The sequence below is a fragment of the Kogia breviceps genome, chromosome 2 (assembly GCF_026419965.1).
Source record: "Kogia breviceps isolate mKogBre1 chromosome 2, mKogBre1 haplotype 1, whole genome shotgun sequence".
Lineage (NCBI taxonomy): Eukaryota > Metazoa > Chordata > Mammalia > Artiodactyla > Physeteridae > Kogia > Kogia breviceps.
This window is the reverse complement of record NC_081311.1, coordinates 84,554,632-84,567,450: the sequence shown is the minus strand read 5'-3', so window position 1 is coordinate 84,567,450 and position 12,819 is coordinate 84,554,632. Positions and strand designations below refer to the sequence as shown.

Here is a 12,819-nt window from a genome sequence, read left to right as displayed (position 1 = left end):
ATCTGTGTGTTAAACTGTTCTCCCTCTGGCTCCTAATACTCAGGAAACACTTGCTAAATTTGGACCACAGGTACTCAGTGGAATTCCCAACTCATCTTTCACCAGAACTGTCAACCATATACCCACCTGCCCCTTCCCAAGAAAAAGGAAGACGAAGAAAAGTTGCACACTACAAATTACAAGGTCCCTGATTAAGAACAATGTCAACCCCCGCCGAGAGGCTTCGGGCTTACCTTAAGCAGAGCACGGGCAATCGCAATTCGCTGTTTCTGCCCACCTGACAATGACAATATATACATTTTTAAATTGAAGGCCTTAACAAAAATTCTTGGTAATAGGCTTTTCTGATGAGCCAGTGGCAATTTGAAGGTAGTTTCTCCCAGTCATAGCTGAGATAGATGTGAGAACAGAAACCTATGTTTTAAATATTATAATGTTTCCTCATCTATCTCAAGATTAATAGTAACAACAATTATCATAGCTAACATTGAGGAATTCCTACATCCCAGGCATTTCCTAAATGCATTACATGTATTATTTCATTTCATCTCAAAAACAAGCCTTTGAAGTAGATCCTATAATGATTGTCTTTTTACAGGTGAAAAGCTGAGGCACAAATATCCTGTGCAAGGCCTCACAGCTGGACAGTGGCAGAGCCGAGGTCTGAACAGTGGGGTGCGCTTTGAACCACACACGTGCCGCGCCCCCCAAGAGAGCACATCTTGTAGCAGGAAACAAACGGGAAACTCGAGAAAGTTAGAGGTTTCAGAGCAGTGCATGAGATGGACAGGAGCAAAAGGAGCAGGGGCTGGTAACTCCGCTGTCTGCCCAAAACACTACTCCATACTTCCACTCTCACGCTGTTTTCTTTTTCCTGCCCCAGGGAACAACCGACACACGCGGTACTTTGTGCGTGTATGAAACTGGGGGCAACAGATAGACTATGCCATTCTAGCCAGCCCCCTGTGTAAAACTCAAATTCTACTAAACACAAGGGGGCGGTGTGGGGGGAAGGGACAGACAAATGATACTTCCCCTCCTCACCCCTGTTCCACCCTACCCTCTCCTTCCCCCCAGGGACGCTCTCCTAAGTTATAACTGGTGAAGTCTCAGAGCAGGACTCAACTCACTCCTCCCAACTTAGTTCATGTCAGGAAACTCAATTCCACTTTTGGTGACAAAAACATTCCTTTTTGGTTTGATGTTACTGGCTGAACCTACTTATTATTTCATCTAAGACAAGTTAATCATTTAAATTGAAATGGGTGGTGGTGCTAAAAGCTGTCCTCAACCAGGCAACCCCACCCTCCCGATGAGTGAAGGAGGAAAAACCCTTCCTTTCCCAATTCTCTGGTTGGTGGGGGTCTGAGTGCTCGGTGTGGGTCAGCAGAGCAGCCAGCAAGGACTTTGGTCAGCTCTGAAAACCCCAGTGCCAATGAGCACATGGGGGGCCTACTGCTAGATGACCACCCTTCCTCCAGGGTAGACTGAAACCTTTGGTTATTTCACTGGGAGATGGAGCTTGAGAATCCTGGTCAAAGGGAAGGACATGCAGCACCTGTTCCAAGGGAGCAGGTGCTGTGTTCATGGGACAGAGCACAGGGAGCTCCCAACCTGACTCCTCCATCTCGGTAATTTCACCACCAGCAGCTTACACTGGCATCCTGCCCAAGGACACGTCTGTTCCAGGGACGCAGTAGCGGTTCTACTCCCGGAACTTCCCCAATCTATCAGAAACCCCGGAACTTCCCCAATCTATCAAAAATCATTTTTTCATCTACTGCCTATCGTTTAAACAAATCATACACAACAAACTTAAAACGTTTTTGTGTTAAATTATCTGTAGTCTAAGTTCAAGCAAAAAGTTTAGCACTGGAAAGGACTCCTGCTCCAGTCCAACCTGGCAGCCTTCACTCTGACATGGACGCCTCCATCCCCTGCTCAGATGCATCCAGTGACAGAGCTCGTCGTGAAGAGAAGTACAGTTGAGTATTTGTAATAAAAAAAAAAAAATCTGTGTTTAACAGAAGATTTACTCGTCTATTCATTGGTCCCACTTTTGCACTCGAAAGCAACAGAACTGTTTTCTCTTTCCCTCCTGGAAACACCGCCCCCGAAGGCGATCTGACCTGCAGGGCGAGCCGATACCATGGGCCAGAGGGTGCCACAGCCCTGCGAGCCCCCATTCGTCCAGGACGGGGCAGAGCGGACGCCACCTGGGCCACATCTGGACCAGGGCCTGTCTGTGCACAGCCTCAAGCTGAGAATGGTTTTTATGTGTTAAAAGAGTTGTTAAAAAATAATAATAAGACTGTGACAGAGACCACGAGTGACACACAAACCTAAATCATCTACTCTCTGGTCCTTTACAGAAAAGTTTGTAAGTCCTGGGTCTACACGTAACCTACGAAGTGGGGAAGAAGGAGCTCCTTCAGCTGCACGTCTGCCCTGATTCCGTCTCTGCCTCCCTGGACAAATCATCCTGCCATCCGCACTATCTGTCTTATGTTATACAACTTTCAAGGATCTCGAGTTGCAAAATGTATCTTTTCTGGGATGAGAGAAAGCTGCTGTGGCTGAGTACTACTACCCAGTGGGACACCAGTGGGAATCTGGAAACACCTCTGGGGTAGAAAATGAAAGGAACTGGGGAGTTGTCCACATACAAAAGAGATGTGAGAAAATGAAAAAGGTTAATTTCATAAACTCTAAGGACAAGAGCCTAATTAGAAAATAACACTGAGACAGGAAGTGTTAGAGAGCGTTTGTTGCAAAGGGGTAACAAAAAGGTACCTGAGAGGAGAACGCCCTTTTCTCCGACCACAGTGTTGAACCCTTGAGGGAAATGTCGGATGAAAGCAGCTGCATTGGCTACACCAGCCACTTTCTCTACCTGCTCGGCCGTCACCGAGGAAGGGTCATCTGCACCATAGGCAATGTTCTCCGCAATTGAGCAAGAAAACAAAATTGGTTCCTACACATTGGAAATAAAACGTATTTACTGCAAATCGCAACAGTCTAGTAAATACAGTGGAGCTTAGTACAATACTTACAGCTAAGACACTAAACGGTTCCCAGAGAATATATACTGTTTTTCTGGTTCATTCTCCATAAATATACCCCGTGGGCGATTAAAAAATTCATGCATTAGCACGAGCAGGACTGCCTTTATCACCTGTAGGTCCCCCACTGCAGGACACGGGGTCCCACAGTAGCCACCTGCGAGCGTCCGGCACACAGCAGGCGCTCTGTAAATGCAAGTCCCCTCCCCGAGGAGGGCCCCGAGCCTGTCTGCATTCTCCAGCTGCCTGCCTTCCAAGGGCAATGGGAGAATCCATTTCTATCTATCACTTTTTGAAATACATAGAGCAGACGGGCACGTGACATTTGGACAGAGCTACTCTGTGGAATAGTCCTAAAAAGCAAATGAACTCCCAGCTTCTTTCTCGCTCCCTAATAAGGCTGGGGCACTGCGAGCCAAGCCCACCCCCACCCCACCCCCGTCACCGCCCCACCACCAGTGGAGTGGTGCCGAGGGAAGGCTCATTAGAGGAAGAGGCTCAGGAGTCTGGGGTGCTTGGGTTTGCCTGCTGTGCACGAAGCTTGGTGATAAAAATACCAATAGCTGTGTCAAAGTTCCCCTGCACCGAGAGGTCTTGTGAAAACAGCCTCATCAAAGAGGCCGCATTACATCAAGGTTCTTGAAATCTGCAGCCTCTTTGCAAGGAGACCCTGGCTCTGGTCACAACCTTTGCTTGCTTGTCTCTGAAACCCATTATGCAAAACAGTAGACTGGCTAGTAATGAAAATGAGAATTGAGGAAGAGCCAGAAGCAGCTAAAACGTTGTATCTTTTCCTCCCCAATCTTCTAGACTATCTGCATTACCAAGTAATGCCAGTCCCCAGCTTCTGATAAAGTCAATGCTTCGAATGGTTAAAATGTTTAAGGTTTTCAGGAAACTGCACTATTTACAAACCTAAACCACCTGCCCTGGAGACTGGTTTAATACATCTAGAAAACTTCCATTCCTTTTCTTTTGAAAGGTTCAAGACCAAGAAAAAAGCCAATGACAAAAGCAACTTTAACAGGAAATGTAATAAAAATGGAGCTCTCTCCTCCTACCTGACTCACTGTCCCAATCCTGGATCTTAGCCAGACTGGATTTAGCTGACGGATATCACGGCCATCAAGACTGATTGTTCCTTGCAGAGAAGAAGGAAAGAGTTACTGGGTGTCATGGGGCCAATGACTTATGTAAACACAGAAAGGCTCTGGTGTGAAAATTCCAGACTCAGTATTTTAAAGATTAGATACTCAAAATCTCCAAACAGCATCTAAAACCAACGTATTTTAGGGAGTTTCAGAGCTAGAAGGGACTTTTCTGGGCTTCCCTGGTGGCGCAGTGGTTGAGAGTCTGCCTGCCGATGCAGGGGACACGGGTTCGTGCCCCGGTCTGGGAAGATCCCACGTGCCGCGGAGCGGCTGGGCCTGTGAGCCATGGCTGCTGAGCCTGCGCGTCCGGAGCCTGTGCTCCGCAGCGGGAGAGGCCACAGCAGTGAGAGGCCTGCGTACCGCAAAAAAAAAATAATAATAATAATTAAAATGGACTTTTCTGGATCGTCCACGCCTACTATCTCCCTGCAGTGGTTAGATGACTAAGCCCACCTAGCTCGTCCATCCAGCCCACCTTCCCGAGCAAGCACAGCTGGAGAGTCTGCAACTAACACTCTTGTTTGACAAGGTGGCAGAGTGTTTCAACAGTCAGATGTAGCTCTGTGACCTCAGCTGACAGAATTACCTCTACACCTTGAAGGAACGCAATCACGCTTCCCGACTCCAATGACAGTGACCAACGCAAGAAACCCCGCTCCTTCTCAGTTAGGCGTGTGGCATGTTATACAAGCCAGCTGTAAACTTTCACGAACCTACAAAAACCTGAGGTCTTGACTTAAAAAGTGTTAAGTGTTCTATAGGCTCTACAAGGCAGGAATGTAAGTGTAGTTGCTTTGCTCCTTGATTTACTCACTGTGATGAAGAAACTAGAGACTTCGTATTTTGACTTGATTTGCATTCCCCTCACTAGGATTTTTCTAAACTCAGAATTTTACAGCAAGTAGAGGGTAAACCAAGGCAGTGATTCCAGAGGCAAACAGTGTAGAATTACCCATTTTAATGCACTTGGTGGTTCTGTGGGTCAGGATCTGTAAGTCAGATAATTACCTGGCACATAACCAGCTCTCACACTGTTGTAACCAAAAAGACCATAAGACATACTCTTTAAATTCATGGTTTTATTTTATACTGACAATTAGTTTCTTGCTGAGAGATAACACTTTTTAAAAAAATATATATATTTATTCATTTAATTTTATTTTGGCTGCATTGGGTCTCAGTTGCGGCACGCGGACTCTCAGCTGCGGCGTGCATGTGGAATCTAGTTCCCCGACCAGGGATCGAACCTGGGCCCCATGCATCGGGAGCGCAGAGTCTTAGCCGCCAGACCACCTGGGAAGGCCCCGTCATTGTTTTCTTAATCCAAAACCAGACTGCCTCCTCTGAGCTCTGATACAAAGAAGGGTATCAACCCTGTAGCTGTGTGTGGCGATGGGTGCTGACTTGACATGCTGTGGTGATCATTTCACAGCATATACGTATACTGAGGCGTTATGCTGTACACCTGAAACTAATACGTTGTATGTCAACTGTACATTTTAAAAAGATATAAAGAAGTGAAATAATGTGTTCTTTGTTCTGAAAGCTGCTATAATCCAGTTAAAAATTTAAAAAATAACCTGAATGAGAAAAATCCATAAGAAAATCTCTACTACGGCAAGAAAGCTTCAACGGAGCAGCGGCCCAGAAGTGAATCAGTGACGGTGCGTGCCCTGTCTGCACACCAGCCCCAGGCAGGAGGACCGGAGGGCTTCAGGGAGAGCCCGGGCTCCTGCACAAGCTCAGGGCCGGCGCAGACTGGCACTTACTCATGGCGCTGCCGTGGCCGGCGGTGCTCAGCAGCCCTGAGGCACCTTCTTGGAGCCCCTCTCCCGGTGGAGGAAGCACCACACGGGAGACGAGGAGGTGGGGTTCAGGACGTCACTCTGGACCTGAGTGGCGAACATAAGATATACAATGTGCCCGACGGGCCCTCTGTACGAGCTGCCATAGCCCGAAAAGTAAATCCTCTGTTTGGGATTTCCTTCCTGGGAACAAACCCTCTGCGTTCAGAACTCGCGCACTGCACGGCCCCTGCGTACTCTGACCCTCTCTGGGGGCTCAGGAGAGGCCTCCCGTCCTACAATGTGCTCAGCCACTCACCAGCGCTGGGGTCGTACAACCTCAGCAGGAGAGAAATCACTGTTGATTTGCCAGAACCACTTGGGCCAACCAGCGCTGTGATGGATCCTGCTGGGATAGAAAGGCTGAAATCCTGGAATATGGGCACCTCTGGGCGAGCTGGATAGGCGAAATGCACGTTCTTGAACTCCAAAGCGCCCTGGAAGCTCTTCTCGTTTAAAATGGCCCCCTCTGCAAGGGAAGATGGAGCTCCAATCACTCAGGGCAAAGCTCAGGCTCACAGCGGAGCCCAGTGCCCGCCTGTCGGACTGCAGACGCGGCCTAGCATGGCGAATTCTGGAGTCTGGGCTCTTCCCAGGCAAGTCAGGAGGCCTCCGACCAGAGCTTCCCTGAACCCGCTCTGCACCGGCAGTATGACCATACGCCCACCACGTTGCTGGAGCCTCGCAGCCCTGAGAGGTAGAAGTCCCCCTCCCAGTCTTACTGACGGGACGCCGAGGTGAAGAGGAGCCAGCCTGCCTGTGCCAACCGAGCGGTGGATGGAGCTTCCAGCCCGGGCGCCAGCCGGGCGAGCCCAGTGGCCTTCTCCCTGTATGCTGCCTCTGTGGTTCCCCTGTCTAGGGTTTCCCTCACCTTCTCTAAATCAGTGTTTTGAGAGGATGATGAACAGGTGGGCGCTGCACAACAGCCCCAGAGCTCGAGGTGGGTCGGAGGTCTGCTCTGTCCTGTGTAACCTTGCTCCCGACTTGGGATAAGGGGCTCAATCTCTCCCAGCCTGTCACAGTGGTTCACTACTGACCTGGGGCCAGCCACCAGTCCCTAGGGATCAGCGAGCAGCTGGCAGTGGCTGCTGCTCACAGCCCCACCCCCCAGCCCTGGGCTGGCTGGCTCAGGCCACACAGCTGCCCCAGTGAGCAGAGCTCCGACTTCCCTTCCCGGGAAGCAGCTGAGGAAGGAGACAGCTCCAGCCAATTAGCACCAGCACCCTCCACCCCACCCCCGAAGCCAGGCAACTCAGAGGCTTTTCTACGTGTGAACCCTGCTCCTGTCCCCCCTCCCCCTGCCCCCCCACACGTCAAAAGCACCAAGGAAGACAAGTCTGGGGCACTGGCCGGGCCCTTCCTATCTGCACCCGGGGGCTTCACTCACTTCTACCCTACTGTCTGTGGTAGCGAATCGCCTGCAGGGAGGTAAACAGTGGCTGCACACTTTGTTGGTCAGTCCCCATGCCTCCAGGGACGCCCTGGGGCCCCATGACAGCGCCCAGCAGCTGTCCTTCCTCACCGCCCACCCCACCGATGGCCCCGTCCCTGCCACATGCAAGGGACAGCGTCCCGCTCAAGTTTGTCCATCCCAAGTGGGGCAGGAAGCTGGTGTCACGGTCCGAAACCACCTTTGTTTAATCCCAGCAAAGAGGAGCAAACCCATTTCAGACCCACCATTGAAAGGAAGCCCCGGCTCTCTCTCGAGGAGCTCCCAGAGGCGGCCCCCGGCACCCAGGCTCTTCATCAACTCTGAGTAGAAGGAGCTCAGACCTGAGGGCGAGAAACAAAGGCACACATCTATCGCTGGTGCCAGGAAACGGCCCTCGCTACTCCCGCCTGTCTGGGAGCAGTAACCACAGCTTGCTTTTAATATAAAATCTGACTTGAAGCAGCTAACTAGGTATCCGTCAGAATTCCCTCCGTCTCACACCCTTGTGTTCCTTCAGTTTCTCCTCCTCCAATTTCATTATTTCTAATAAGGATTTAATGTTTGGTCAGATCAGGGAATTTATAAATACATATAGTCATACTAATCAACCACTGAATTAAAGTCACAATGTTACATAAAAGTCTACCTAGTCAAAAACATAGCAATATAAATAAAATATAATGCTTATCCCATATTTATAAGGAATTTAAGGTACCCCAATATTCATTTTAAAGACATATCCACATAATCAAACCCTCCTTTCAGACACTCAACAAATACAACTTTTACCAGGCTAAAAACGGAAAAGAAATTTGGCAATGTTAAATACTCCACCTCTTCTTAAAGCCACATTTGAACTATGGTTTAATAACTTAAACTCCAAGTACACTCCATGTCAACTGCCAGAACATATACTTGTAACACTTTCCCTCAGTAAGGATGCTGAAAAAATGCAATTCAAATATTCTGTCTAGGGCTTCCCTGGTGGCGCCATGGTAGAGAGTCCGCCTGCCGATGCAGGGGACGCGGGTTCGTGCCCTGGTCCAGGAAGATCCCACGTGCCGCGGGGCGGCTGGGCCCGTGAGCCATGGCCGCTGAGCCTGCACGTCCGGAGCCTGTGCTCCGCGACGGGAGGGGCCACAGCAGTGAGAGGCCTGCGTACCGCGAAAAAAAGAAAAATTCTGTCTAAGGTATACAGTTATTTATAGAAGATATGGTGGATTAAACCCTTCATGTTAAATTAAGAATGCATTGGTCAGAAACAGAGCCACATACATATCGTCAGTTGATCTTTGACAAATGAGCAAATGCAATTCAATGACAAAAGGGTAGACTTTTCAACAAATGGTGCTGGAACAACCAGACATCCACGTGCAAAAAATGATTCAGGACACAGACCTTACACTTTTCACAAAAATTAACTTAAAGTGGTCTAAACGTAAAATGCCAAACTATAAAACTCTGAGAAGATAACATAAGAGAAAAACATATATGACCTTGTGTTCAGCAATGACTTTTTAAGTGTCATATCAAAAGCACAATCCACAAAAGAAAAAATTAAGGAAGATAGAGTTCATTAAAATTAAAAACTTCTGCTCTGTGAAAGACACCATCAAGAGAATGAGAAGATGGGCCACAGTCTCGGAGAAATTATTTGCAAAAGACACAACTGACAAAGGACTGGTATCCAAAATACAGTAGTCCCCCCTTATCTGCGGGGGATACGTTCCAAAACCCCCGTGGATGCCTGAAACCGTGGTGCCCCATATATATATACTACAGCTGACCCTTGAGCAACACAGGGGTTAGAGGCACCAACCCTAACCCCTTTGCATGTGAAAATCCACATGCAAAGGGGGCCACAGCAGTGAGAGGCTCGCGTACCGCAAAAAAAAAAAAAAGAAACTACAGAAAGTGAAACCGAGGATAAGGGGAGATTATTGTATACAAAGAATTCTTAAAACTCAACAATAAGAAAACAAACAGCCAATTATAAAATGGACAAACAGACATCTCACCAAAGAAGATACAAAGAAGATACACCCATGGCAAATAAATATATAAAAGGATACTCTGCATCACGTCACCAGGGAAAAAAGCAAATTATGACAACAATGAACCTATCAGAACAGCAAAAACCCAAAATTCTACCACCACCAAATGCTGGCAAGGACGTAGAGCAACAGGAACGCTCACTCACTGCTGGTGGGAACACAACACGGTGCCGCAGCTTTGGAAGAATGTCTGGCGATTTCTGACAACACTAAACATACCATTACATATGCAATCTAGCAATTGCGCTCCTTTGTGTTTACCCAAAGGAGATGAAAACTTATATCCACACAAAAACCTGCACACAAATGTTTACAGCAGCTTTATTCATAACTGCCCAAACTTGGAAGCCACCAAGACGTCCTTTTAATGGATAAACTGTGGTCTATCCAGACAACATTAAAAAGAAAAGGGCTACTGAGCCATGAGAAGACATGGAGGGCCCTTCAATGCCTACTACTAAGTGAAGGAAGCTAAGGTGAAAATGCTCCACACTGCATGATTTCAACAATACGACATCTGGAAAAGGCAAAACTGTGGAGACAGTGAAAAAAATCAGTGGTTGCCAGGGGTTGGCGGGAAGGAAGGATGAATATAGACAGAGCACAGAGGATTTTTAGGGTAGTGACACTACCCTGGATACATGCCATTATACATTTGTCCAGGCCCACAGAATGTACAACTCTACGAGTGACCCCCTAAGGTAGACTTTGGACTTAGGTGATAACGTGTCGGTGTATGTTCATCGATTATAACAAATGTACCATCTGGTGGGGGATGCTGATAAATGGGGGAGTCTATGCATGGGGGGGCGGGGAGTCTATGGGACTCTCTGTACTTTCTGCTTAACTTTGCTATGAACCTAAAACTGCTCCTTTTTTTGGCTGCGTTGGGTCTTTGTTGCTGCATGCGGGGTTTCTCTAGTTGTGGTGCGCGGGCTTCTCATTGCGGTGGCTTCTCTCATGGCGGAAAATGGGCTCTAGAGCTCAGGCTCAGTAGTTGTGGCTCACGGGCTCAGTAGTTGTGGCTCACGGGCTCTAGAGCGCAGGCTCAGGAGTTGTGGCATACAGGCATAGCTGCTCCGCGACATGTGGGATCTTCACGGACCAGGGCTTGAACCAGTGTCTCCTGCATTGGCAGGCGGATTCTTAACCACTGTGCCATCAGGGAAGCCCCTAAAACTGCTCTTTTAAGAAGTCTATTAATTGGAAGGAAGGAAGGAAGGAAGGAAAAGTCAAGGGAAAAAGTCAGAAGTAGTTCACAACATAGTAAAGAGTTTAGACTCTGGAAAACAAAAACAAAGACAAAATGGCCCCGGATAAACAAAATGTGGTCTATCCATACAATCGAATATTATTCAACCACAAAAAGGAATGAAGTACATGCTACAATGTGGGTGAACTTTGAAAACATGCAAAGGGGGCTTCCCTGGTGGCGCAGTGGTTGAGAGTCTGCCTGCCGATGCAGGGGACAAGGGTTCGTGCCCCGGTCCAGGAAGATCCCACATGTCGTGGAGTGGCTGGGCCCGTAAGGCATGGCCGCTGAGCCTGCGTGTCCGGAGCCTGTGCTCTGCAACTGGAGAGGCCACAACAGTGAGAGGCCCACGTACCGCAAAAAAAAAAAAAAAAAATGCAAAGGGAAAGAAGTGAAACACACAAGGCCATAAACTATATAATTCCATTCATGTGAAATATCCGGAATAAGTAAATACATACAGATAGAAAGCAAACTGGTTGCTAGGGGCTGGGGAGGGGGGTATAGACTGCTTGATGAGTATGGGCTTTTCTTCGAGGTGAGGAAAATATTTTGGAACTAAACAGAGGTAGTGGTTGCACAACACTGTGAATGTACTAAATGCCACTGAGCTGTATATTTAAAAATGATTAAGTTTGTGTTACGTGAATTTCCCCTCAATAAAAATGTAAGAAAAAAAGATAAAGAAAAAAAGATATTGGGTTCGATAGGAAGATGTAAGAGCCTTCTCTGGTATAAAATAAACAAGCTTGTTTTCCTTCAAGTAGCACCTCTGACCCTCTCACAACAGAAAATAAATGTAGAATTTATTGTGGGTTTTTTTTTTTCCAGTAACATCTATTCTAAGCAGGAACCAACATATAAAAATTCTGATTTATTTAATAAATAACACAGGATTTCTTGATCGCAGATTCATTACAGAATCACTCTAAACAGTGAGCTTCACAAAAACATTTAAAACCCAACTCACTATAAGACACTGATGAAAGAAATTAAAGATGATACAAATAGGTGGAGAAATATACCATGTTCTTGGATTGGAAGAATCAACATTGTGAAAATGACTCTATTACCCAAAGCAATCTACAGATTCAATGCAATCCCTATCAAATTACCACTGGCATTTTTTACAGAACTAGAACAAAGAATTTCACAATTTGTATGGAAACACAAAAGACCCCGAATAGCCAAAGCAATCTTGAGAACGAAAAATGGAGCTGGAGGAATCAGGCTCCCTGACTTCAGACTATACTACAAGGCCACAGTAATCAAGACAGTATGGTACTGGCACAAAAACAGAAATATAGATCAATGGAACAGGATAGAAAGCCCAGAGATAAACCCACACACATATGGTCACCTTATCTTTGATAAAGGAGGAAAGGAAACACAGTGGAGAAAAGACAGCCTCTTCAATAAGTGGTGCTGGGAAAACTGGACAGCTACCTGTAGAAGTATGAAATTAGAACACTCCCTAACACCATACACAAAAATAAACTCAAAATGGGTTAAAGACCTAAATGTAAGGCCAGACACTATCAAACTCTTAGAGGAAAACATAGGCAGAACACTCTATGACATACATCACAGCAAGATCCTTTTTGACCCATCTCCTAGAGAAATGGAAATAAAAACAAAAAGAAACAAATGGGACCTAATGAAACTTAAAAGCTTTTGCACAGCAAAGGATACCATAAACAAGACCAAAAGACAACCCTCAGAATGGGAGAAAATAGTTGCAAATGAAGCAACTGACAAAGGATTAATATCCAAAATTTATAAGCAACTCAAGCAGCTCAATAACAAAAAAACAAACAACCCAATCCAAAAATGGGCAGAAGAACTAAATAGACATTTCTCCAAAGAAGATATACAGATTGCCAACAAACACATGAAAGAATGCTCAACATCATTAATCATTAGAGAAATGCAAATCAAAACTACAATGAGATATCATCTCACACCGGTCAGATTGGCCATCATCAAAAACTCTAGAAACAATAAATGCTGGAGAGGGTGTGGAG

At 46.7% G+C, this 12,819-nt stretch overlaps 1 protein-coding gene across 1 annotated transcript in view; it reads right to left on the bottom strand.

Moving 5' to 3' along the window:
* ABCB10 (ATP binding cassette subfamily B member 10) overlaps nucleotides 1-12,819 on the bottom strand; it is a 35,880-nt gene that overhangs the window by 5,134 nt on the left and 17,927 nt on the right. Inside the window, exons 7-11 of the mRNA XM_059053890.2 lie at nucleotides 7,735-7,830; nucleotides 6,317-6,526; nucleotides 4,124-4,203; nucleotides 2,794-2,974; nucleotides 234-277 (exon numbers count right to left, since the gene is read on the bottom strand). Of these exons, the coding sequence (XP_058909873.1) occupies nucleotides 234-277; nucleotides 2,794-2,974; nucleotides 4,124-4,203; nucleotides 6,317-6,526; nucleotides 7,735-7,830 (611 nt within the window). The remainder of the gene's footprint in view (nucleotides 1-233; nucleotides 278-2,793; nucleotides 2,975-4,123; nucleotides 4,204-6,316; nucleotides 6,527-7,734; nucleotides 7,831-12,819) is intronic.